The sequence below is a fragment of the Podarcis tiliguerta genome (genome assembly GCF_965153285.1).
Source record: "Podarcis tiliguerta genome assembly, chromosome: 5".
NCBI classification, from domain to species: domain Eukaryota; kingdom Metazoa; phylum Chordata; class Lepidosauria; order Squamata; family Lacertidae; genus Podarcis; species Podarcis tiliguerta.
In genome coordinates, this window is record NC_139538.1 from 39,193,972 (window position 1) to 39,218,811 (window position 24,840).

At 39.2% G+C, this 24,840-nt stretch overlaps 1 protein-coding gene across 18 annotated transcripts in view; it reads left to right on the plus strand.

The window, feature by feature from the left end:
• Positions 1 to 24,840, plus strand: part of DGKD (diacylglycerol kinase delta) — a 70,187-nt gene that overhangs the window by 32,460 nt on the left and 12,887 nt on the right. For 6 of the 18 annotated variants that reach the window (XM_083441230.1, XM_083441234.1, XM_083441233.1 and 3 more), the window contains 17 exons: positions 6,768 to 6,872; positions 8,274 to 8,406; positions 9,401 to 9,507; positions 9,878 to 10,003; positions 11,413 to 11,515; positions 12,252 to 12,414; positions 13,927 to 14,035; positions 15,226 to 15,365; positions 16,034 to 16,121; positions 16,565 to 16,659; positions 16,752 to 16,851; positions 16,961 to 17,234; positions 19,068 to 19,229; positions 20,553 to 20,681; positions 22,495 to 22,591; positions 23,634 to 23,744; positions 24,298 to 24,394. In XM_083441230.1, coding sequence (XP_083297356.1) covers positions 6,768 to 6,872; positions 8,274 to 8,406; positions 9,401 to 9,507; positions 9,878 to 10,003; positions 11,413 to 11,515; positions 12,252 to 12,414; positions 13,927 to 14,035; positions 15,226 to 15,365; positions 16,034 to 16,121; positions 16,565 to 16,659; positions 16,752 to 16,851; positions 16,961 to 17,234; positions 19,068 to 19,229; positions 20,553 to 20,681; positions 22,495 to 22,591; positions 23,634 to 23,744; positions 24,298 to 24,394 — 2,139 coding nt within the window. Of the gene's footprint in view, positions 1 to 1,533; positions 1,656 to 6,767; positions 6,873 to 8,273; positions 8,407 to 9,400; positions 9,508 to 9,877; positions 10,004 to 11,412; positions 11,516 to 12,251; positions 12,415 to 13,926; positions 14,036 to 15,225; positions 15,366 to 16,033; positions 16,122 to 16,564; positions 16,660 to 16,751; positions 16,852 to 16,960; positions 17,235 to 19,067; positions 19,230 to 20,552; positions 20,682 to 22,494; positions 22,592 to 23,633; positions 23,745 to 24,297; positions 24,395 to 24,840 lie in introns of those variants that run through there. The other 12 variants (XM_083441236.1, XM_083441232.1, XM_083441235.1 and 9 more) reach the window with 5 other exon arrangements.

Consider the following 24,840-nt stretch of genomic DNA (forward strand, 5'->3'; position numbering starts at 1 on the left):
GTCCCTAGCAGCTTACAACAATTTAAAATCACAATGCAATAAAAAAAAGTAAATGCAACAATAAAGTGCACAAAATTTGAAAGTGACAACAGCAGAGATTGCAAATGACCTTAGCAAGCTAGCTTGCCAGAATAAAAATCTTAGCCAGGGGAGGTCAGGCAGAGTGGGGGTGGGAGGCACCCATGTTTCATGGAGCAAAGTGTCCCACAATATGGGTCAGATACTGAAAAGACCCTTGACACCAGCAGTGCCTCCACCTTAGGTGGGAGACGAAGAAGGGCACGTGTCTATCACTGAACCTGAATGAGGCAATCCAGGCTATCCAGTTCCACTGAGAAATGCTCTGCCATTTCCATTCTCCTATATTTTAAATTCTGTTTCTATTTCATCTTTTCTAGTAAAACACACTACTAATCCAGAATCTGCTTGTGAATTGGTATGGTCAGTTGTTTTACTTGCGTAGATCCAGGGAAGCAGCTGTATTTAGAAAACAGGAAAACAGACGTATCTGGCTTTTCCACAGGCACAGCCAGGCTCCCCTTTTTTCTTCCCCATTATGTTTGTACAGTTCTCAAGCTACAGGTACTGGATCAGCGTTTGTGCCATGATAGCACAGAAGGGTGGCCTATAAAGTGAACAGGAGTGGGGGAAAGAATCCAAGCTCTACAACTGATTGATATTTCTTGGAACATAAAGCCCCAAATGAGTGAAATTTTGAACTGAATACTGATTTCATACATGCTATTTAAAGAACTCTTGCATGTCTCATCCACTGTTAGCATGCCTTGTAAAAACAGAAATTCAGTTTAATTGTATTTGTATGATCTTTTTAAATCCACCAGTAGCTATGTGATTTTTATGTCACCTGTGAATAAAAGTTCTACCTGTGACAACAGTGCTTGCCATTGCTTTGCATTGCTAGGAACAGTAGTTAATACGGAAAGACAATATTACACAGTTTTATAGGATTCTGTCAGAGTCCAGACCAGCTATGAACAGACATCAAGGTTAAATTTAGTGGGGTGCATTCAAATTGAAAGCATAACTGTTGCACAGTGGTAAGTGAAGCTGCAAATTTTTCCAAGTGATATTAAAGTACTTTGTCATATATATATATATATATATATATATATATATATATATGTTTTTGACCTTGTAGTAACAAACTCTTCAGCCGTATTAGTATTAATGGGATCTATATACTGATATTTTATTTTTTTTATTTCTACAAAAACAAGCGGCTTCCGTTATGCTTCTTGCTGTTTATAAATACTTGACAGTCTCTTGGGGAGCTCAAGGTTGACAAATTGTTCATAGGGCTGTTTTCAAGCAGGATGTGAGTAAAGAGGAAACAGCTATAGTTATCAGTCCCTATCACACTCCAGTTGCTTGCAAAAAGAATGCTGCATCAGGATAGCTATATTTAGCAGATGCACTGAGACCACCTCTATCTCTTGGTATGTGTCTGTGTATTTCAAGCTAATCTAAAACCCAGCCAGTGTATCATTAAGTTATTTTTCTGTCTGTTGTGGTCAGTGTGACATCTATTCTGATAAAAGGACATTTCACTACATGCTTGGCCAAAGTCACTGCTTCATTTTGAGAGTTTTCAGGGCAGCTGGGAAATGTTGGGAAAGACCTGGAGACAACAATGGGTAAGGATTCCTTTTGATATAAATCAAGTGAGGAAATTAATATAAACAGCATAGCGAAAATGAGTGAAGGAAAAGGTAGCAAATACCAGAGAGATTGAAGCATGGGGATTTACTTAATGTTTTGGAATAAAAACAGCTGCTTTCATGAATTTTCATGCTTGCAGTTGTTCATTGGTGAAGGAGACCTTTGCTGCTCTTAAGTAAAATTAGTTATTCCTTATTTTCGCAAGTTGTTATCCAGCTTATTTAACCTATTTATTTTAACATGGTAATAGTTTTGCCAAGAGCAGGATGCTATGTCTTAATACTGAGAGATAACAACTAGCCAGGAGAAGTGAGAAAATCAAATTGTTAGTGCATACATTTATGAAGATTAGTTCATTGTGGGCACCATCTAGAGAGACAGGACTTTGCCTAAGACAGGGGCAAGGCGGTCCACTGCTGGGCAAAGGCACAGCAAGGGTCAGATAATTGCAACAAATACTATTAGCATTATTGTGAGCCACTTTGAGATCAATATTGTGGTTGGAAAAGTGAAATACGATTATTATTATTATTATTATTATTATTATTTATTTAATTCATATATGGGCGTGTGAAGAACCCACATACATATTGTGTTGAGCTTAGTGGCAGTGGTGGTAGCAATAGCTGGGCAGGTCAGTAGTAGTTTTATGTAAGCTGCCTTGTCTGTGATTGGAGTTGTGGGCTTGTCTTCCTTATCTGTGATTGGTGATGCCAGGGTGAACGGTGAGTGGAGAGTGAGCTATTTCTGGACATTTTAGTAATGAAGAGAACTGCGGCAGCTTGGCAACTAGACAGTGGCAAAGAAAACAGTGGGTAAGCTCTCTTCATCAGTGTGTTGTGTGTGCATGTGTGTTGCTCACGCACTGCTGCAGCAGTGGCTTGTGAGTGGGAGAGGTGACAGTGTGTCATCCCACCAATTTTACTGCACTCACCAGGACAGGGTTGGAATTTTAATTGTACCTGGAAATTATGATATAATTTATATTATAATAGGATTGATTAATTTGATTCCTTTTTTGGTAGTTTCAGCTAATTTTGGGTTGTGTTTATTTTGAAGAATGTTTGTGTCTCTCTGTTTCCTGTGTCTGTGATGTCTGCTGAAAATGGGGGTGGGAATAGTGATAAAGGGCACTCATGTTTATTTTTGAGTTTTCTGTCATATATTCACACGCTGACGTTGAGAGTAATCTCAGCCATAGAGTTCCATATCTGTAAAGCAGGAAAATACTTCCTAAAAAATCATCTTTGTGCTGAATTCTGTGTTGATATGCATTGGCCTGATTTGGCCTGTAGCCATCATATAGATCAGTCTGTACAACATGATACCCTTAATTTCAGGGTTGTGGGTTTGAGCCCCACATTGGGCAAAAGATTCCTGTATTGCAGGGGTTGGACTAGATCAGGGGTCCTCAAACTATGGTCTGTGGGCCAGATCCGGCCTGCCAGGGTCCTGAACCCAGCCGGCCCGGCAAGTGCAGAACCCGACGCTATCTAATGGGTCTTGGCCCAAAACCTTAGCGGCACAGGAACATGGTGGGCGGTGCCAGGGAACACACAGGTCCAGAGGGCTGGGGAAGGCGAGGCCCCGTCGGCCGGGAGAAAGGCTGCTCTAGCTTGACGAGGTATGGAGGAGCCCCAGGAGCGGTGAGGCTGTTGTGGACTGAGCCCCAAAGTTTTCTCTCACTCCATGCTCCTTTCTCCACTTGGCACTTCCCACCCTCCCCACTTGGCTTCCTGGCAGTTTCAACCAAAAAGCCTCTCCTCTTGCTTCCCTTTCTTTCCCCGGTTTCCTTTTCTTCGTCTTTCTTGTGCAAAGGCAGTTTCTTACTCAACTATTCTCTCAACAGTCATTTGGTTTTGAGTGCCACAGTTTGCTTTTCATTCTCCCATTTCCCGTCATCAGTATACGCTTCTACCCACCAAGCCCGCTTCCCTCGCTTCCCAGAATTACTATTTTTTAAAAAGCTGTTTTTCACACAATGTCCAAACTCAGTGGGGTTTCCCCCCCTTTTGTTTGTTCCGCATGCAAGCGCTGGGTCCCTGGACCCTCAAACTGAGGATGTAAATTCTCTTTAAGGACTTAAAGTCTCTTTAAGGACTTTTGGTCACGTGAGACTTTAAAGGGCTTTGGTCTGGGCCACCTATGCATGTTGTTCATCCTTAAATGTCTCTCAGCTCCATGTGCAATGTCTTTAAAGTACCGTACATTTGAAGCACATACTACTTCTCTTAGAAACCATGACCAGGTTTTAAAATGGGCTTCCCCATGTTTAATGTGCATCATCACTATTAGTCATTATCGCTGTTAAATTGTTTTTGTAGCTCTGTATTTTGTTCATATTTTTTTTCAAACTATAGTCCGGCCCCCAGCAGTGTCTGAGGGACAGTGAACTGGCCCCCTGTTTAAAAAGTTTGAGGGCCCCTGGACTAGATGATCCCCGTGGCCCCTTCAAATCCTACAATTCTATGATTCTGTATTTCTATATGTTCTGTATGCATTATCCTGCTTTCTGATTGTGCAGGTCTGATGTACTTATGTGGATGGCATTTTGTGGCCAGAGTTGCTCTTCTCCAGGCTGTGGTTTAGCATATTTCCATTTCCCTTTTTCTTCATTCTATTCAGTTTTCAATGTGATGTTACTGCAGCAGGCACACAATATGCACTAGTAACCCTTTGTATGGGAATTGTTTGCTTATGTTCGTAGAGGTATTCTCCTTTCCTTGCATTTATTACCCTACTCCTTCAAATGATTTATCTTATCTCTACCCCATTAACAGCTCTAAAAGAAACAGTAGCTGCTTTAATTCAGTTTGTGAAAAGTGTTAGTCTGCCTTTCGTAGCCATGGTTTCATTCAACATACATGGCTAAAATGATGTTGCTAAACCCATAATGCCCTATCGTAGATGGTGAGAATTCCATGCAAAACCAACAAATTTTTAAAAAGAAACATATTTTTCATGATATTATAAACAGTTTTTATTTTGTTAAGTTATAAATAAGAGTGCTGACTTAAAATGCTGCTGGGGGAAAAATAAATGGCGAGAGGGGCGGCTGCTGCCATGGATTAAGTTCTTGGCTTTGATTTAACATTTATCTCTCAGTGTTGGTGATCTGCACCTATGAAATGATAATCTTACTTGTTTGCCTATGACCAAGTTTTGTGTGGCTTTCCTAATCTGTATTAACAGAGATGTGGATTTGGTTTGCTGCATTGTGATCAGGTAACTTTGACTGGCATTTTGTGGATCCTGGTTCATGTGGCAAAAATAAAGGAAAAAGTCCACAAACCGGAGGTTTGCTCACTTCTGGTTTGAGGGGTACAGTGCATACTCCTCCAGCCACTAGGTCACACGATTCTGTTTAGGTTCTTTTGGGTTTTGTAACTAACGTGCTTTATAAAACTAAACTCAAGTCAGCTAATATGGGGACTGTTACAGTTTTTGTGTTTCCCTACCCTATAAAGGACCAGTATATCTCACTGGAGGAAGAATAGGCTAGTAGTAGATCAGTTATTTTGCATACAGACTTAATACCATATCCTCAATACATATTTTTTTCTTTTTTAAAATGTATTTTTGTATATGGTTTCCCTGCCATATGAAGCTTCCTGTAGTATCAATAATAGTTGGTGTTAATTAATTGTATTGTTTTAGTGTTCCTGATAATTCGGTTACTCTGTTAATTTTGCGGTTTTTAGTTAGGTCTACACAATTACAGTTTCCCCTCTTTCATTGTTTGTTAGTTTAAATCTGTTTTAGCTGAAAGTGTAATAGGCACCTCTACTTCAGCTAATTACAAGCCTCCAATTGTCTTCGGAATGGCTGGGAAAGCTTTGGGCACTTGGGGGAGGAATGGGACAAAAGACACAGGACACCTGGGAATGTTGTGAGTACATATTAGACAAAAGGCATCCTCTCCAACTAATTCTCCAACTAGCCATGCTTCCTTAGGCCACACTGGACAATTTGTCCCACATAACAGCAGTGACTTTTAATTACATAGCATCTCAGACCTATAAATTTAGGCATTTGGTACAGCAGCAATCATACCCAAGAGCTAGAAAGCTTCAGCTTTCAGTGTATATAAAACTGGTGTTTAGAACTTGTCATTTTCATATTGGGTAGAAATGACATTTAATTTTGTAAAATATTGAAATAAACTTCTGAGCAGGGTATGAATGCTACCAAATATAAAGTGTGTAGAGAAAGTTCACAAGAACTTTCTCATTGGCTTTTTGAAGGATTTGTTTGCAGTTAGGAGTCTGGACATTTTGCACAATCTCTAATCTAACCAGAGCCTTGTTTTAATTCTTTCCCATTCATTATATGAGAACAAAAAACCCATAGTAGCATTACTGATGGGTAGATTTTAGAACAAATCAAAATAAATCTCTTAATATCACTTGGCTCAATATCCTAGGTTGGCTGTGTGTATGCAGCTTAACTATGAAATAAAGATGTCCAATTTGCATTGTCTTAGATTAAGAAACATCAGGAGAATAATGTGCCTATGGCAAGTTCTTCAGTCGCTCAACTACCCCAGAGTAGCTTTTCCCAACCTTGATTCCCCAGGTGTTTCTGGACTACAACTCCCATCATCCTTAGCCTGCAGAGTTGGTAGTCAGGGTTTATAGGAGTTGTAATCCAACATCTGGGGAACCAAGGTTGGGGAAATCTGTGCTAGAGTTAAGAACTTTAATAATGTTTCAAAGTTAGGACTCCTGGAAGACTTGAATAGACTCCTTCAGTGCTCATAATTTCCATAAACCATATAGCATCAAAGCACAGAGAACCATGGTCTATGTGTGGCAAAGAGCACTGCAATACACATTTTTAAAGTGTTTTGGAAGAATGTGGTCTCTGGCACAGGATTTTTTTATTTTAGTCACCTGGAAAGGCCCTAAGTTTTATTTCCCTTTTGTTGCTCAATTGCAAAGCTTGGCTACCTTCTCCTGCACCTGTTGAAGTAGTCTCATGTCTCCAGAAACCTTTAAGTCAGAATGAAACAGTCATTCTTTGCTATCCTCCTCATTTGTTAGTATCTCAGGGAGTTAAGAGTACCAGACTATTCTCTTACCTTACAGGTCATTACTCCATGTCGGAAACTCATCTTGTGTGCAGATAATAGAAAAGAAATGGAGGACTGGATTGCAGCACTGAAGACTGTACAGAATCGTGAACATTTTGAGGTAATGAAATAGGTTAGGTATAGATGTATATCTGCCCTTTATGTTTAAATGCAGTGACAGCCTCACCCCCAATGCATACACTGTTTACTGTTCATATATGCTGATTGTTTCAGCAGTTATAATTAAATATTCTCTGAAGTCAGTGGTCATCAGAACATGTATATAAACTGTCTGAATGTAAAGTGATTTAGTCATTCAGGCCTTGTCATCATGAGTAATCCAAGATCAAGAAAGAAAGTTGCACTTTCCCGTAAGTGAGTACTACGTGGAGTGATGTCTTTGATTTTGCAAGAGTACAAACAGTAAAGTAGGTGGACTGTGATTAGTACAGTTATGATAAAGAGCTGGAACTTCAAAAGTACTATTTTTATTTTGGAAACTGCCACTTCTAAGGTACAGATGTGATTTTGTAATGGCTGCTGTTTTTTTGGAGTGTCCTCAGTGGAAAAAATTATAAATTGATAAATAAAAAATAAAAAATCATTAAAAAATTAAATTTACATAATTTAATTTTGTAAATTATGTAAATTTAATTTACATAAATTAAAAAACAGTAAAAAACTCCAAGCAGATAAATGCCATGAGAATTCAGATCTTAAAATACTTAAGATAGTAAAAATGTTTAACGTGTATGAGAAAGAATACAATATTTGAATATTGTGTGTTGACACCATGTCTCACTATTAATAAGGGCAAAACTAGGCAAGACTCCATGCATGCAGTTAGCAAATTGCAGGTGCAGAGTACCTGATCCATTTCGGAACCTCGATGTGGGGGTTAGGTGCCTTTGCTCCACTCTGCAGGACATGTCAGGACTCATGCCTGCCATTTGCAAGAAAGGAGATTCCGACTAAAGATTAGGAAGAACTTTCTAATGATAAGAGCTGTTCTACAATGGACTGGACTGCTTTGGAAGGTGGTGGACTTCGCTGTCAGCTGCAATTCCTGCATCGCAGGGGGTTGGACTAGATTAGCTTTTGGGTCCCTTCCAGCGCTACATTTCTATGATTCCATTATCTTTCTTGCTTGCAGCTGGCAAATTTTTGAATTACCAATCAAGACCATTTCAAGCCGATTGTACTCCATAGTTCTGTGCAAAAATGCTTGGTGGGCATTTCATTTACATTTCTTACAGCCTCCAGACTACATTCCTCTCATTGTGCTTGTACCGTGTGGGATGAAGTTTACCATTTCACCCCTTGATGTACTTTTCAGATTGTTGCTCATTTCCTTACCCCCACATACAGCAGGGCATTCTTGTTCCTCTGTTCTTCCCTGGTTACAATGCTCCACAGATTATACAGGTATAGATTCTGCCTCAGAAATATATAGTTTGCACAAATTATATCAGTGTCCCATTGGGATGTCATCTTCATTTGTTTAACATGAATTCATTTTCAGTCTACACAGTACAGTATGGACCATTTCTCAGGGATGCATAACTGGTACGCCTGTTCACATGCTCGGCCAACATACTGCAATGTGTGTCGGGAGGCACTATCTGGAGTCACGTCCCACGGACTCTCCTGTGAAGGTAAAATTCTTTCATTATTTTGTGCTTGAAATATAAAGCTGTTAGGCTTCCAAGAAGGCATTGGTCAGACTCGCACCCCATTGGTTGGTCACCATTCCAAGACGGGAATAACCGTATGATCCTGAAATGTTCCCTGCCAGACTTTGACATCTTGCAAATGAAATAGGCCTTGATCTAAAAATCCTGCTTATGCAATGACTGAGAAAAATTATACCAAAACAAGATTAGCTACAGTACAAAATAAAACTGGTTAGGTTTGATTCTACATTTATTGTGCTTCATAACTTTCGTTAAATTATAGGAGCTAAGAACCTTATGAATGAGAAAGATAATTTCTTTTTTTAAAAATTATCTGAACTTTGTTGGCATATATAAAAGATTCCAGGAGGGTTCAGTACAATAAAATCAGTAATCAAAAAACCTGCATCTAACATTTAAGTTTATGTTATATAACATTCACAAAATCTTCATTGCGTGTTGCAGAAATCTGGCTACTAAAGATAACTGTGGTTGGGCTTCGTGGTCAGCAACCTCTCTCAGGTTAGGTTTTTAAATAAACGTAGATCCTTAGAGGGTGTTACATGATATAAGGGGAGAGAAATACATCTAAGGTCCACAATTAAATTCAGGAATATTTTAGAAATATGACATGAATTATTTTTTTCTCTGCAGGTAATTCATCAACATAACTATTCCCTACTGGATTGTTTTAGAATATTTTTCAGAAAATATGTCTGATTCAAATAAAATTATCTGTAGTTTGATAATGTGTATGTAATGTTTCCTGAGGATAATTAATTCCTAATTAGAACATGTTTAAGATTTCCTGGACATGTCTTGTTTAGATTAGACTGGTTAGTGATGCTAAAAGCAGAAGAAAAGAAATGGGTTTTGTGACACTGGGTTTCGTGTAGATTTAAATGGAGTGTTCGCTCAGCTCACCTCATATCTACTCTTCTCTTTCTTCCTTTCCCTCTCCTCCTGGCTTTTCTAGTCTGCAAATTTAAAGCCCACAAGAGGTGTGCTGTCCGGGCAACTAATAACTGCAAATGGACAACACTAGCATCTATTGGGAAGGATATCATTGAGGATGAGGACGGGGTATGTATGAGGCCATTTCTCATGTGGGGAAGGTTAACAGCCATATAGAAGGCATTTCACATACATCTCTGCTTCTGCTAAGATTCTCTAGATTCTCTAGAGACCAGAGAGGAACATGTATACTTACTTTTAAAGTACGGGGGGTTATTGGGTTGTTGTTTTTATTTTGATTATATGTTGTGGTTTTATATTTTGATTTTGTTCTGTGAGCTGCCCTGAGACCTCCAGGTATAGGGCGGTATACAAATTCAATAAATATTAATAATAATAAAGCAACGGGAAGGTTGAGTGTTGCTGTATATTTCAAAGAGAGCATAGAGTCTAGTAACAGCCCTATAATGAAAGTGATTTATTTTCTGCTTGTTTGCAGATTTCAATGCCACACCAGTGGCTTGAAGGAAACCTGCCTGTGAGTGCCAAATGCACAGTGTGTGATAAAACATGTGGCAGTGTACTGCGCTTGCAAGACTGGCGCTGTCTCTGGTGCAAAGCAATGGTCAGTTAATGTTGCGATGCTGTTCAATTTTATTCCCCTTTTCTGCACTGTGCCTGTGTATTCTGATAATGTAAGGAGAAAGTTTCAGAGGCATCCCACTGAATTTATTTATTTATTTGCTAATTAGATTTCAACTAAAATAAGCCAGCTGTTAGATATTTTAAAAAGATTTTATGCTGCTTTTGCCAATTACCAGTCTTTTACATAGTCGTGAATAAGCATAGCAAAATGTGTAGCCATCTATAGGCTCTTTATCCACTGATTCTAAGATGGGTAGAAATGTCGGTGATCTCTCATGATGTTACCACAGCAGCCTAAGGAAATTTCACTATTTTGAATAAACAGAATTAGATTAATAGAGATTGCTTGCTTACTGGTCCTTTGCCAGAAAATAAAGGTCACATCTGAAAGCAATAATAAATGTATTACGGATCTTTCTGATGCAGAATGTAGAGTCCTAAATATATGCTCTTCTTGTATCCTGGGAATCGCTTATTAACAAGCCGTATATTATTTTGGCAAGGCCTGCCTTTCCTTGACAGTCAAGCAGAATAGCACTGAATTATTTTGGATACTTCACTGATTCTTAAGTGTAAATCCTAAGGATAATGAATTTCTTGGCATTCTACATGCACATGAGTGTGTGTGGAAAATGTATTTGAAATGTAAGCAAATAGCCAGAGAGGCGTAAGATATCCAGACAAACCATTTGGCCTCTGATGTTTTATAGTTGTTCACATAATTATTTAAGGAAAATGATATGCAATTAACTACAAAACTTTTGAAAAAACCTTGGACCTTTGTGAAAGATCAGTTGCTTTTTTGTGCCCGTTGTTTTAGGTACTGCTCTCATTATTTATTCTTGCCGACTGTAGAATTTCTTGTTTACTCCTACATTTTCATCAGTGTTTCCAGTTTAACAAACCTACTCTTCACCAATCTCTTGATCCATAAGTCAGTATTCTTAGGATACTTTCAGAATCAAATGTCCCAAGTATTGTAAGAAGGGAACTGATTTTATATTCCTTTGAGCTGGATAGACTAAGGGTTGATATAACGATTTCGTCCTGTGTTATGCACACAGGTTTGTAAATGCATGCAAACAAAACACTACAGGGCTAAAGCCTGTTCAGATGTAATGGCCCTGCTTTGGGAACTCCCACCCTGCTCCTTTCCTTGGGGGCTTGCTTAGGCAGGTTTTGTGTTATGTCCCAACTGGAAACTGTGGTTTAATTTTGGACTTGTAACCACTGTGTTTCACAGATCATGGACTGGACTCCCAGGATTAAGCTAGTTTGTGATTTCAGTGTATTTTTCTTTTCCTTTCCATTCCTGTGAAATTCTTCTTCATTAAAACACCTGAATAGAAGCAAAACTTTAGCTAATATGTTTCCCCCCCCCCCCCCCAGGTACATACCTCATGCAGAGACTTGTTACCAACCAAATGCCCACTTGGCCTTTGCAAAGTTTCTGTCATCCCTCCTACAGCTCTCAACAGCATTGATTCAGATGGTAGGTATTAGCTAATGCTTTTCAGTGTTTCTTTCACACTTTGCCAATCAAGCAAATAGCTCAGAAAACCAACGTTGGCATAACGCAGTTATTCTCATTATAGCACCTAGTACTCATTATGTGCACCATAATCTTTTTCCTTCTTCCTTGTTTTGTTCCTTATCTTCTTTCTTACATTCACAAATACGGGAGACCTAGACTGCAAATTTGTAGAGCTCAAATTTAGTATAGGTGTTGTCACATTAAGATACTGGAACAACTGTTAGGTACTTGTAAAAGTGCAAGGTCCGCAGATCAAAGCAGTCAAATAACCACATTGGGGCAATGCAATCCATGGCCACTAACCGTTAAAGACTTTATATGCCATTAGTAAATCCTTGAACTTGGCCCAGTAACAAAGCAGCAGCCTGTGCAGATCTTTGAGCAGGAATGTCATATGCTGAGAGAATCTCAATCCTATCAGCCATCATGCTACAACATTCTGTACTAAAGGCAACCTAGTGCAGCCACTGTGCTAATAATGAACCCATTCTCCAAATCTTAAAAGTCAGAATTAAAATGTCACCATTGGAATATTTCAATTTTTAAAAAAAGGGGAAAAAACAGTTAGTATATTGAAACAGCCGTATAGTTCCATGTAATATACTGGTTAAAGATCACTTAAAGACCTGCAGGCTGTTAGCCACCCTGTGGTAATAGAGCTCAATTATTCTTAATTTTTGCTTTTCCCTCTCAGGGTTCTGGAAAGCCACTTGTCCCCCTTCTTGCACAAGCCCTTTGCTGGTCTTTGTTAACTCAAAAAGTGGAGACAACCAGGGAGTAAAGTTCCTACGAAGATTCAAACAACTGCTGAATCCTGCACAGGTCTTTGATCTTATGAATGGAGGACCTCACCTCGGGTAAGAGATGCTCTCTTGATGTACAGATGCCTGCAAATACTTAGAGTGGCCCCAGGCATGAGGGACAGAGCATGAGCTTATATAATGTGGCAATATTGGGGAAAAAGAATGTGTATACAGTGAAACCTTGGTTGTCGAACGTAATCCGTTCCAGAAGACCGTTTGACTTCCAAAACGTTTGACAACCGAGGCGCGGCTTCCAATTGGTTGCAAGAGCTTCTTGCACTCAAGCGGAAGTCACGTTGGATCTTTGGTTTCTGAAAAACATTTGAAAACCGGAGCATTTACTTCTGGGTTTTCGGGAGCCAACACGTTTGAAAACGGAGCCATTTGAGAACTGAGGTTTGACTGTATTACTTGAGGAGGAGGGGATCAGAGAGAATCCTAATGCTCACAGGGTGGGTGCTCTTTATAATGTCGGTATAGAATATAACCTCTAATGTATCCATCTGTGATTGGTGCCAATATTCTCAAAATCTGGGGTGTAGGTATCTGTTGTATATCCATATTGATTAACATTCATGTATCCATGCTTTTGTTGCTGCTTTCAACAAAAGTTAGGCTGCTGTTCTCAGTACGTTTGTGATATATGAGGATTTGATTTCATTTTATAAGTAGATTTGAAAGCTACTATATCCGGGGACGTCTTCTCCACTTAGGATTGTTGTGTTCCTTGCATGAAAATTATATTGAAAGTCTTGATGCCTGAGTGTTGTACGATAGGTCCGCAACTTAAGTTGGGGTTACATTCTGGGGGTCTTGCCTAAAGCCAAAATGCATAATGTCAGAACCCACTGGATTCAATGGTGGGTGGGATTGCCAAAGTCATTTTTCTTGGAGCCCCACCCCATTTTAAATGCTTAAATCTTGGTTTTTTGCCATGTGCATACAGCTGAATGTGCACAAGCTAAATGCACACAAGTTGCAGACTTACTGTAATTTATGCTTCTCTGTGTCTTTGAATAAGAACGCATTTAAAGTTTAGAAAGCTGCCTTATTAAGTCAGACTATTTGTCCATCTAATCCACTATTGCCTACTCTGACGGGCAGTGACTCTTTAGGATTTGGGGCATAGGTCCTTCACATTACCAGCTATCTGCTGCTTTAACTGGTGATGCCAGGTGAGTGAGCCTAGAGACCTCTTGATGTAAACACATGCTCAACCACTTAGCTATGGTCTCAAAATATATGTGTTCATTCTGTTACATTTACTGCAGGCATACGGTATCCCTTATGAAGCTCCATAGAACCTTTCATTTATTTGTTGAATTGCAAACCACACTTTGTGGTTCTTTGTTCTGGGAAGATAGTATCTGCTTAAAAAACCCAAATACTCTAGTACCCAAACTTATTTCTTTGTGTTGCATAGATGGCTAACTGCAAATACAGATTCTGATTAATTTGAAATCCATCAAAAGTCTTTATTACTCCTGTCGAATAGATTTTAGTTGTTAAACTCTTTCATGTTTTAATAATACATTACAGCAGATATACCTTTTTTTTCCTGTGCAGTTTACGTTTATTCCAGAAATTCGACACCTTCCGAATTCTGGTATGTGGTGGGGATGGAAGCGTTGGATGGGTTCTCTCTGAAATTGACAGCCTTAGTCTCCATAAACAGGTATTTTCTCTAAGTTGCCATTCTACATGTGGATTGATTAAATGACAAAAGGGAGCAAGGAGGACCTTATGAAATACAATTTTGCCTGGAGTAACGAAATATCTAAGACTGAAGGTTTGCATGACAAACATGGGATTCCCAACTCGGTGTTTACTGAATGTGAGTAAGGTTCATTTGCAAGAGAGCAGCAGTAGGTGTTGCCCCCACCTAGTGTTTATCACAGTATCTTCCTCCAGCCAAATATCTTTCTGGTCTCAGGAAGTCTTAAAGAGTATAGTCTTTTATGTATTTGTTTGCTTAGGGCTGGTTCACAAGGCCCTGTTTAAGTCCAGCATAGCAACTGTTCCGCATAGCAACTCATTCATGTGTAGATGTTCACCATGCGTAACTTTCAGCTTTCACTATGCCACTGCAGTCTTCAAACCCTTTATTCCAATTCACAGTTTCATGGCACAAACCATGTAGAGTAGCCTCTCTGCAGGCAGTTTTGAAGTTATTGTAGGGCTGATACTTGATCATATAAATCATGCCTAGTTCTTGAAATAGCTATTTGCTTGGAATGGAAGTATTGCCTTTATGATAACAAATAATTCTTGTTTCAAAATGGCAATAGCACCACTTTGTGGTTAACTGAAATACTGATCTTTAACAAAGCCTTCAACTATTGTTCAGTGTCATGGCTGTAACTGAACTCTGTTTCTCACACTTTAACTTTTTAGAAACAGATTTCTTATCAGCTATTTTTGACTGTTGCCAGCCCAGCCCTACATTGCATCCTTGTTGTTGTTGTTGTTGTTATTGTTGTAAACTCCAGCAACATACACAGTGGGTCTCCATATTTTTTTTTAAAAAGACCTGTAGATGCTGAAAGACAAGATTTGAAGAAAAAGTAGATTTTAAATACCGGTAATTGCTTTAATAGGAATAAGCCACCATTCCTTAAATAAGGATCTGGGGTGGGGGGACTCCAATCTGCAAAAAATAAAACAAAAAATAATTTGAAAATGGTGAAACAATATGGGTGAAATATTAACGACATATTTTCTTTTTATCTTGACTCTTTACTGTGTAATTTTCTCACATCATCTTTACTGTAAGAAATCAACTAGAAAACATTCAGTGGTCAGAGTTGGTGTGGGCAGTGAATCCCTTTGGGCTAGTCTTATTTTTATTCTCCCCTTCCTATGTAGTGCCAGTTGGGAGTGTTGCCCTTGGGCACAGGCAATGATCTTGCCCGTGTGCTAGGCTGGGGATCTGCTTGTGATGATGACACTCAACTTCCTCAGATACTGGAAAAGCTGGAAAGGGCCAGTACCAAAATGCTTGACAGGTAGGTGCTGTTCTATGATTCTGGTCCTGTTCCCTAACACAGTGATAGTCAGAATCACCAAATGTGCACATGGAAGTCCCTTGCACTTCTGGAGCTTCAGTGCTAGATATGGCCCAAAGTCTGAAGTTTTTTGTCAGTGGGTCTGTTTTACTCTGCCCTGGGTTTGTTTAATGGGTTGTGGGTGTTTAACGAGCTGTGTGGTAAAGCAGTGGAAATGAAGAAGGCATCTCTGAAAGATTTTTGTATGGCATTCTTTTAACAGCAGCTGTTTTCTGTATCAGTCAATATAGTAATAACTATGCTGAATAGTTCCTCCTATGTATCCCAGAATTCCCTAATTTTAGGAGTTGCTTTTTCAGGAACGTTGCTCTCCTTCCTTCCCAATAGTTTAAGAGTATTTTTGTGAGTGTGAAGAGATGGGATTTGTCTCTGTGTGAAGGCATCCTGCTGGCCCTGCCTCATTGCACATGTTGCACCTGAAAAAAAAAAGTCAAAAGAATCAGTTTCCTCTGTTCATTTTTAATACAGAGATGTAAGAAGGAAAAGTGTGTTCCTTCTAGAACCATCTGCCTTAAGCATCCACTTCCTGTTGCTTCTTCATAAACCATGTGTGCCCTTTTAAGGGTATCTAATTTGTATTAAATGCTGTGATGTCTCTTTTTCAATAGGTGGAGCATTATGGTGTATGAAACAAAACTTCCTCGACAAGCATCTGCTTCTACAGTCACTGAAGATTTCAGTGAAGATTCTGAGGTAGTTGTATGCATCAGGGGACCATGAAAATGAACTAAAAAAAGTTAGATGGTAGCAGAGCAAAACACCTAGGAGATAGACACATGGGGAAATAGCTCTAAGGGGAGGCATGGCTTCTGTATTCAGATATGTAGAAAGGACTCAGAGAGGCTAAAAACTAAAGCATTCTCCAGATTAAAAAATATTTTTAATTGTTTTCATAGCTCAAACAAATGTTAAGTTTTACTGCAGTCATTTCCCTTGTCTGATGCCACAGTGAAGTGAATAATGTACCAAGTTGCTTGACTTGTTTGTATGGTTTGTGAGTGCTCACTGTAGAGTAAACTGAAATCATGGCTACACCTTTATGGTGAGCCAAGAATACAGCATGTACTGTTCCATGTTGAGCCTGTGATGCGCAAGTCCAGATGAGGTGATAACAATTATCCATTTCTGACTATGACAAGGTGCAGCAGATTCTCTTCTATGAAGATTCTGTGGCTGCTCATTTATCCAAAATCTTGACATCTGACCAACACTCAGTGGTCATTTCATCAGCCAAGTAAGTACTCCAGAGATAGGTGGTATAAAGAAGTCTGCTATAATATGCATGTTGGGAAAATAATTATTGCTTATCTGTTCTATTTCACTTAGGGTGCTCTGTGAGACTGTGAAGGATTTTGTGGCTCGAGTAGGGAAAGCCTACGAGAAAGCACCAGAAAGCTCTGAGGAATCAGAAGTCATGGCAAGAAAGGTATTTGGGGGGAAAGGAAGTTCAAATCTCTCTCTCCCTCCCTCTCTCTCCAACACACGCACACACACTTTATACAATTTCTATAAAACTTTATGCTTTGTACTTGTAGTGCTCTGTTTTGAAAGAGAAGCTCGACTCCCTTCTGAAAACACTGAATGAAGAATCTCAGGCTTTGTCATCTTTGCCAAACCCACCTCCGACCATAGCAGAAGAGACAGAAGATGGTGATGGTTCAGGCAGTGCTTGTGATTCTTCTAGTGAGCGTTCAGTAGGCTCCTCTTGCACTGCCCGTCCTCAGATATTTCGTCCACGTGAGCAATTGATGTTGAGAGCCAACAGTCTGAAAAAAGCTATTCGTCAGATTATAGAGCATGCAGAAAAAGGTAAGGACTAGAAAATCCTGAGTGAGCCTCAACTGCTATATGAAAGGAAATATGCTACTGTATTATCAAGACATGTAAGAATTGGGATTCAACTACTGCGTTTTTAAGTAGGCTGTATAATTCCTTCAAAAGTCAGGAATGAATTCTGTAGACTGCGTAGGATTTTCACCATGAAGCTGCCATTTTTTCTGATGTCAGAAGCTTTTCAGAAGTAAGAAAAACATTTATCAGATCACCTTTTTGAACATGTTAGCTGACAGAACATGTTCACCTGCCATGCTAAGTCATAAACCAGCAGCATGGTAGTGCATGCAGCGGAATGACTCCCATTTCACTCTGTTCAAATTGGGAGTAATAAACCAAGAGTTTATTGTAACATGTGAATCAGTGCTTATGGTTTTTTCTTTCTTTCAGACGTGCATACATACATGCATAATTTTATTTGTATGCTGGCTTTCTGTAGCGAAAAACCATACTCTGTGGTTTTTGGGGGTCTATTTTATTTTATTCTACATATTTGAAGTATGTGTTTTATGTGCTTCCTATTTTGTTCCCTTTTGTTTCATGATGGTCATTGACCTTAACAATAAATATTTGAAAACTAAGGAACTGTTTTTCTAAGCTTGGCTTAGGACCAGGTTCACATGACTTTTTCTGTCATCACACAGAGGGTAAATAAGCAGAATAAATCCTTTTGTTCCTTTAGTGTCCTTTATTTGTTTTCCATTTTTAATATCAATTGTTTGGTTACCAAATTCTTCTTGCAAATAAAGGCAGGTCTTCTGGAAATGGTTTGGTCACATGAGAAATATATCCTTGGAAGTGCAACCATTGCACCTTTTTCCACATTGGTTGAACCATTTTGATTTTTATTAGAAAGGCTCCTATCTCCTGCAAGTCTTCCTTATCTTCATTCTTGAACATAGATGTAGTTTGTGGGCAGGAACTACAGTGTGAAATGTGCAAGTCAGCTAAATTACTCTAAAGTAATCTTTTATATTGGTACAGTGGAACCTCAGTTGTCAAACGCTTCAGAAGCTGAACAATTTGGAAGCCGAACACTGACAACCCGCAAGTGAATGCTTCCGTTTTCAAACGGACCTCGGAAGTTGAACGGCTTCAGAGGCATGTTTCTCCATTTTTTTAAAGGAAATTGCTGACTGGCAATTGTGCCTCAGTTGCCAAATGTTTCGGAAGTCGATTGGTCTTATGGAACGGATTGTGTTCAACAACTGAGGTTCCACTGTAGTTGCAGTAGTCATTTGACTTCTGTTATTTATAAACAATACTGAAGTTACATTGTGACATTGAAGTTGAGTGGCTCATGATGCATTTTCATCAGAACATGAGTTACAGATGTATATATGAATGCTTTGGTTATCTATGTTGAGAAAAGATATGTGAATAGGAAGAATTTTAATACTTGTTCATGGGTGTTTCCTAAAGAAGCTATGTTTATAACCGCTCTCTACAAATATACCTTGACAGCTCCACTTAGCATTTTATGGTGTGCCTAGACTGTCAGCAATTCTCCAGTGTTGTCCCTGTCAGTTAGTAGATTGTAATCCAAGTGCTTTACTGAAACATGGTATGTTCCGAACAGTCTAAAGTTTTTTTGGTTGTTTTTGTTGTTTTTTACATCAGGTGTTGCAAAAATGAGTTGAGAAGTGGCCTGTGTGTTTTGATGTTTACAGAATCTGGGAAAGCCATTTGAAGAAGGTTCTAGGATAAAAATGTAATAGTGTTGCTGTCTTCCACTTACCCAGTTCCCTCCCCGAGTGCAGTGTGATACCTAGCAAGTCTGTCTAACTCTGTTACTGTTTTACTGTTTAGCTGTCGATGAACAGAACGCTCAAACCCAAGAACAGGAGAGCTTCCTCTTGGGTCTCTCTACCGCTGAAGAGGGAAAGGACTTAAGGAATGAAAATAAAATCTCCTTACAGTCTTCACACACTGGGAACTATGGATTTCCAAAAGGGAGGAGCCATCGGAAAGGTAAAAACCTTAGTTAACCTTTGTTGAAGGCAGCATCTTTATATGTGTCTTTCTGAAGCCTTCTGGGAATTTGTTATATTTCCATAGCCCTGGGTGTGAGATCTTGCTCCAAGTGTTACACCATTCCTTATCAGTTGGATAGTGAGATAAGCAAAGGATGACATACATCTTTTCTGCTGCTCCAGAGAAGCGGACATGGAGCAATGCATCCAAACTACAAGAAAGAAGATTCCACCTAAACATTAGGAAGAACTTCCTGACAGTAAGAGCTGTTCAACAGTGGAATTTGCTGCCAAGGAGTGTGGTGGAGTCTCCTTCTTTGGAGGTCTTTAAGCAGAGGCTTGACAACCATATGTCAGGAGTGCTCTGATGGTGTTTCCTGCTTGGCAGGGGGTTGGACTCAATGGCCCTTGTGGTCTCTTCCAACTCTATGATTCTATGATCTTTAAATTCTCAGTTTTTATGCTGTTTTAGCAATAGATCATCTCAGCCTAGAGTTCCTGAACCACCTTGTAGTTGTTATTATGACCTTAGGTATAGGGCTAGGAGCTAAGCTATTAGGATCCAGGATTTGCAGTACATAGTTTAGTAGCAGCTGTGTTTCTCCCCAAAACTCACTTTATTCTGAATAACCATAAATAATTTTAAAATGCATTGGTCAGTAGGCAAAGGAAGCTACAGAAGTTAGAAAAAGCTTCTTTTGAAAAGCATCGAAATTTCATAAAGTCTGTGGAATTCTAAATATTTATAACAAACTTAAGTAATTAATAGTTCTTTCATAAGTCCCTTTGTTTCATTAAAAGCATAACTTAGTATAGTTTCCAAAAGAACCCATTATTTAGTTTTCAATAGAAGTTTGTCCTCAATTCCATATACTTACAGATCTCCTTGGACTTTCAGATATTTTAATTATGACAACGATCTCTTAGATTGAATATACAGTATTTTAATATTGGCTTCAACATCATGATGGGTCTTTCTTGGAACACTTTCAGTGCTGGCTAGAATATGTTAGAAAATAACAGAAGGGCACAGGAAATCATGGCAGAGAGAACTGCATAGTATTTGTTAGTTTAAGTTTCTTTTATATTTTGAACTGGGAGCACTTCAGAACACCTTTATTCCATTTTAAGGCTTGTTCTTTGGCTACAATATAAAAACCTTTAAAGAATCTGCCCAGATTAAGAGTACCTAGCTGAAAATGTTGGTTTTCATAGCGCAATTTGTAACTAACAAACAGTATGGCCCACTACACCTAAGTTTTCTCTGTTCATCATTTCATAGCATTCTAATGGTACCTGTGATTTTTGTTGTATTTTGTAGTTATCAAGTCTCCTTGTGAAAGATTAATAAGTAAAGGAACTTTATCAGTGGGAAGCTCTGCCTCTCTTCCTCCCCAGGCAGGAAATCGGGATAATCTGCCAATGCTGAATGCAAAGATCATCTACCCCAGTGAGTGCAACAACACTCTTCCCGTCTAGCTAAACCAGAGATGACCTCTTCTGGCACTGAGGACATAACATGGTTTTTCTGTAATCCATTACTGATAAATTAGCTCCTTCTACCACCCCAGAAAGGCAGGGAACACATAACCAACTTTTGGGTCCTAGACTAGGTTAGCTGACTCTGCTCCCAGTTTGTTCCCTGCCTTGCCCAGTACAGCATCCCTCTCTTTATTAATATTATTTTATTTATATTTTCATTATATATTAAATGTATATAACGGCCTTCATCCAAGGATCACAGGGCAGTTTACAGTATAAAAACACAAAGATACATAATGTGATAACAAACAACCAGTTATCCCCCCTTTTGTTTAAAAGACCATAGATTCCCAGAGGGCTGGGAATGTTTTCACCTGGTGCCTAAAGATATGTAATGAAGGGACCAGGTGAGCCTCCCTGGGGAGAGCATTCCACAAATTGGGAGCCACTGCAGAAAAGGCCTGTTCTTGTGTTTCCACCTTCCGGACCTCTTGTGGTCCGGAAAGTTCCTTTCCATTTTTTTCTTTTTCTCTCAAACTTAACCCCTGCTTCTTTTATGTCTGTCTTCCTCTGTTAGCCTGAGATATTTTTTTTTCTGTCTCGTCTCCTTTTATCTACTACTGGAAAAGGGGCATGTATGGTAAAGCTAAAGCCCATCTGTGAGAACAAGTATGGAATTAGGGTATACTGCTTAAAACTTCCAGATTTTCAAAATCTTACTCCTAAGATGAACTGATCATCACCAAGAAAGCTAATTGTTGTTCAGAGGGAAACAAGTAAACAAGGTTTTGAACAAGAGCTATGCTATACGAACAATGAGGTCTGTTATTCATTATTTAGAGGCACATGTCAATAACTGCAGGATTGAAGCAATATTTACAAGCTCTGCTTTATAGTGGCCCATTTTACTTACATCTCTGTTTTGGGACCACATTCATGCACTTCCATATAAATTCTGAGGATTTTCCTTATAGGAGTTGGGAAGCTGAGTGGGTCCCACTTCAGAACAAAAATTTGAGCATATTTTTCCTAGCTTTCTAACCAAACTAGACATAAGTTTAAATTTGTGTTTGCATTTAATGTGCATTTAAAAATGTGGATAGCTACTGAAGAGGGAAGGTGGCTGATAAATGTGGGTTGCAGCATACAAGGATTTTAGGTCATTCGGGGGTTAACCCTTTCGTCCCTTTTGTGGTCTTGGAGAAAATTTTTCATTTGAAGTTGCTATATGTATTGGAAGGAAATCTACCATTGGCACCAGCGGAGGATTCCCCCCCATTGCATCATGAAAATTATTTTTGTTGGGACCACAGTTGGAGAAGAAAGGGTTAAACTCCCCCTTCCCCATGTACTGCCCAATAATTATCAGCTGCTGCCAATCTAAATTTTTTTAAAATATGCATGTTAAATGTAAAAAACATACGTATTTAATATCACATCTAGGTTGATATCATTAAATCAAAATATATGGTAGAGAAAGTTCTGTTTTTTCTCAGGCACACATAAATTGTTCATAGGAATTAGAAAACTTCTTTGCTTGAATCTGCTTCTGTGTAGGATTTAAGGACTAAGGCTGGAGTTACTCATAGGTCTAAATTCCTGTTTTTTCCTCATTGTTCAGCAACAGTGAAAGTGTGAGATAATGTTTCATGCTCCAGAAGTGACATCCTGTTGATTTTGGAGGTAAAATAGATCCTGTTTTGCCAATTGAAAATATGCTGTGTCCTGTGTGCTTCATAAACTCCTTGCAGCTTCCTGTAAGTTTTGTATTCTGTTGACAGATATCCGTGCTGGGGCATCTGGTTCTCTACCTGGAGGTTCTGTCATCAGCCGGTTGTTGATCAATGCAGACCCGTTTAACTCTGAGCCAGAAAATCTGTGAGTATTCAGATAAGAGTGAAGGGAATTGAATTCCCTTTTCCACTGTATTACTGAGGAATAAATCATTTTAACAGCAAGTGGAACGTTTTTCTTACAGTGTAGACAAGGCAAGACAGTCTCTACGAAGCTTGTCTAGTATTTTGATTTTGCAGAAAGTGGTAACACTGAAAGCAGCCCTGTTTTTTACTAACATGCTTATCTGAATTCTAGTAAAGTCTCCCTCCATCATGATGGCTGGTCTCATATTAAACATTATGTGTGGGTTCTGTTCCAGTCCCCCACGAGCATACACAAAACTGCCTATAATAGGGGGCATCCTGGAGAGTCCTAGTGGCTCATGAGGAGACCTTCCCCAGAGCCTCTTTGGTCTCCAAGGTGGGTCTCCTCACAAGCTGGAGGGACAGCAGGGCTTTGTGGAGCTGCTCAGCCTCACCGCCTAACAGCTGACGTGAGGGATAGCACAGCAACAGTTGCCACTTCCCTGCATGTCAGTTGAGGAAGTCCTGTTGCCCCTCTGGCTTGTGCGGAGACCCTCCCCAGAGCCCAAAGAGGACACCTTCTTCACTAATAGAGGACACAAAATAGAGCGCATGTATATGAGGAGTTGCCTGTAATATGTTTCAGGTTTTTTTAAGTGACAGAAACTGCTAGTTGTGATGGGAAAGCTGGCTATGTTCTTATGATCATCTAGTTTCCCGCCTGCAGTGCAGGAATATGCAGCTGTCCCATACGGGGATCAAACCTGCAACCTTGGTATTATCAGCACCACACTCTAACCAACTGAGCTATCCAGTTATTTTTGTACCCAAGAAGGAAATGGAAAGGAATTTTATTTTGCTTCTCTTTGTTTTAGGTTCTTGAGTCATTTGTTATTAAAATAGGAGACATAATCCAGAGGCCCCCTCTGACAGGCTTTATTCCTAGTGCACAGGTGGACAGCTCATTCATATACAGTGGCCATATTGGGCACAGGGGCATATGGAGAATGCTGAAATAGCCCACCACTTTAAATCAAAGGTGTCTCTCTTGCTCTTTATAGTGATTGTTACGTAGAGAAATGTGTGATGAATAACTATTTTGGAATCGGACTGGATGCAAAGATCTCTTTGGACTTCAACAACAAGCGTGACGAGCATCCAGAAAAGTGCAGGTAATCAATCATTTGTGGAGCTGTTTTATACATTTTAAAAACCTGTATCCTGTTGTGTCAACTACAGTTATAAATCTCCTTCACATTTCATCAAGCTACTTGACTGTGTCAATGCACCATTCAATGGTAGCATTTAATTAAAAAGAAATGTCAGCATACTGGATAATTTGTTTCTTCATCTTCTTCATAACAAGCAGGCTTTGATAGGAACTGGATGCAGCACTTTTATTTCACAACTGCTTTGGCAGATGTGCTTATAAGGCCACTTTTACTTCTAAAGAACTGCAAACCATAGGCTGAGCGCTTTGATGATCTGTGTTGCTAGGTCCAACAAAAAAAATTCAAAGTTATTTATTTCCAGAGAAACCAATTATAATTTACCATATTTTTTTGCTCCTTTAATACTTCTTGCTGTAGGATAGTGGATAAAGTATTTCAGTGTCTGGCTTTTGTTTTCTTTCAGGCAGCGAGGTTTCATCTGAACATCATAGTATAAATTACAGTGCAATTTGTGGTCCATTGCACCACTTGATTCTTTGCTTTCCATTTTCAGAAGTCGTACGAAGAACATGATGTGGTACGGAGTTCTTGGAACAAAGGAGCTGCTACACAGAACTTACAAAAACTTAGAACAAAAAGTTTTGCTAGAGGTAATGAGTAGCCCTTAACCTCCTTGGTTTATGCAAACATGGAATTATTTGTTTGCTATCATGCACCATTAGCCTAACTTGTATGATACATGCTTCCCTGCTTCCTAACTCTAGAGCTTAGCTCCTGAGTTATGACTTATGAGTTATTACAGGATTTGTCTGCTAGCACAGCAACTTCACTGTTCTCTTACTAGTCTGAGCTGCTTTAATTAAATAATTGAATGGGTGTTATTTAGCCTCTTGTTGCTTGGTTGTTTAACTTGCCCTGATACTTCATCAGCTGGGGCTCCCTGTTGCTTGTGAACTCTTCCCAGCTGTGTACCCACACACCCAAACCCCCATACTGCAATTAGGTTTTAAAAATCCTTTCTATTCGCTGCAATAGAAGGTTTCTTTCAAGTTTAATTGTAATGGTGGAGGAGCTGTTTTGACAGTGGTGGTCACAG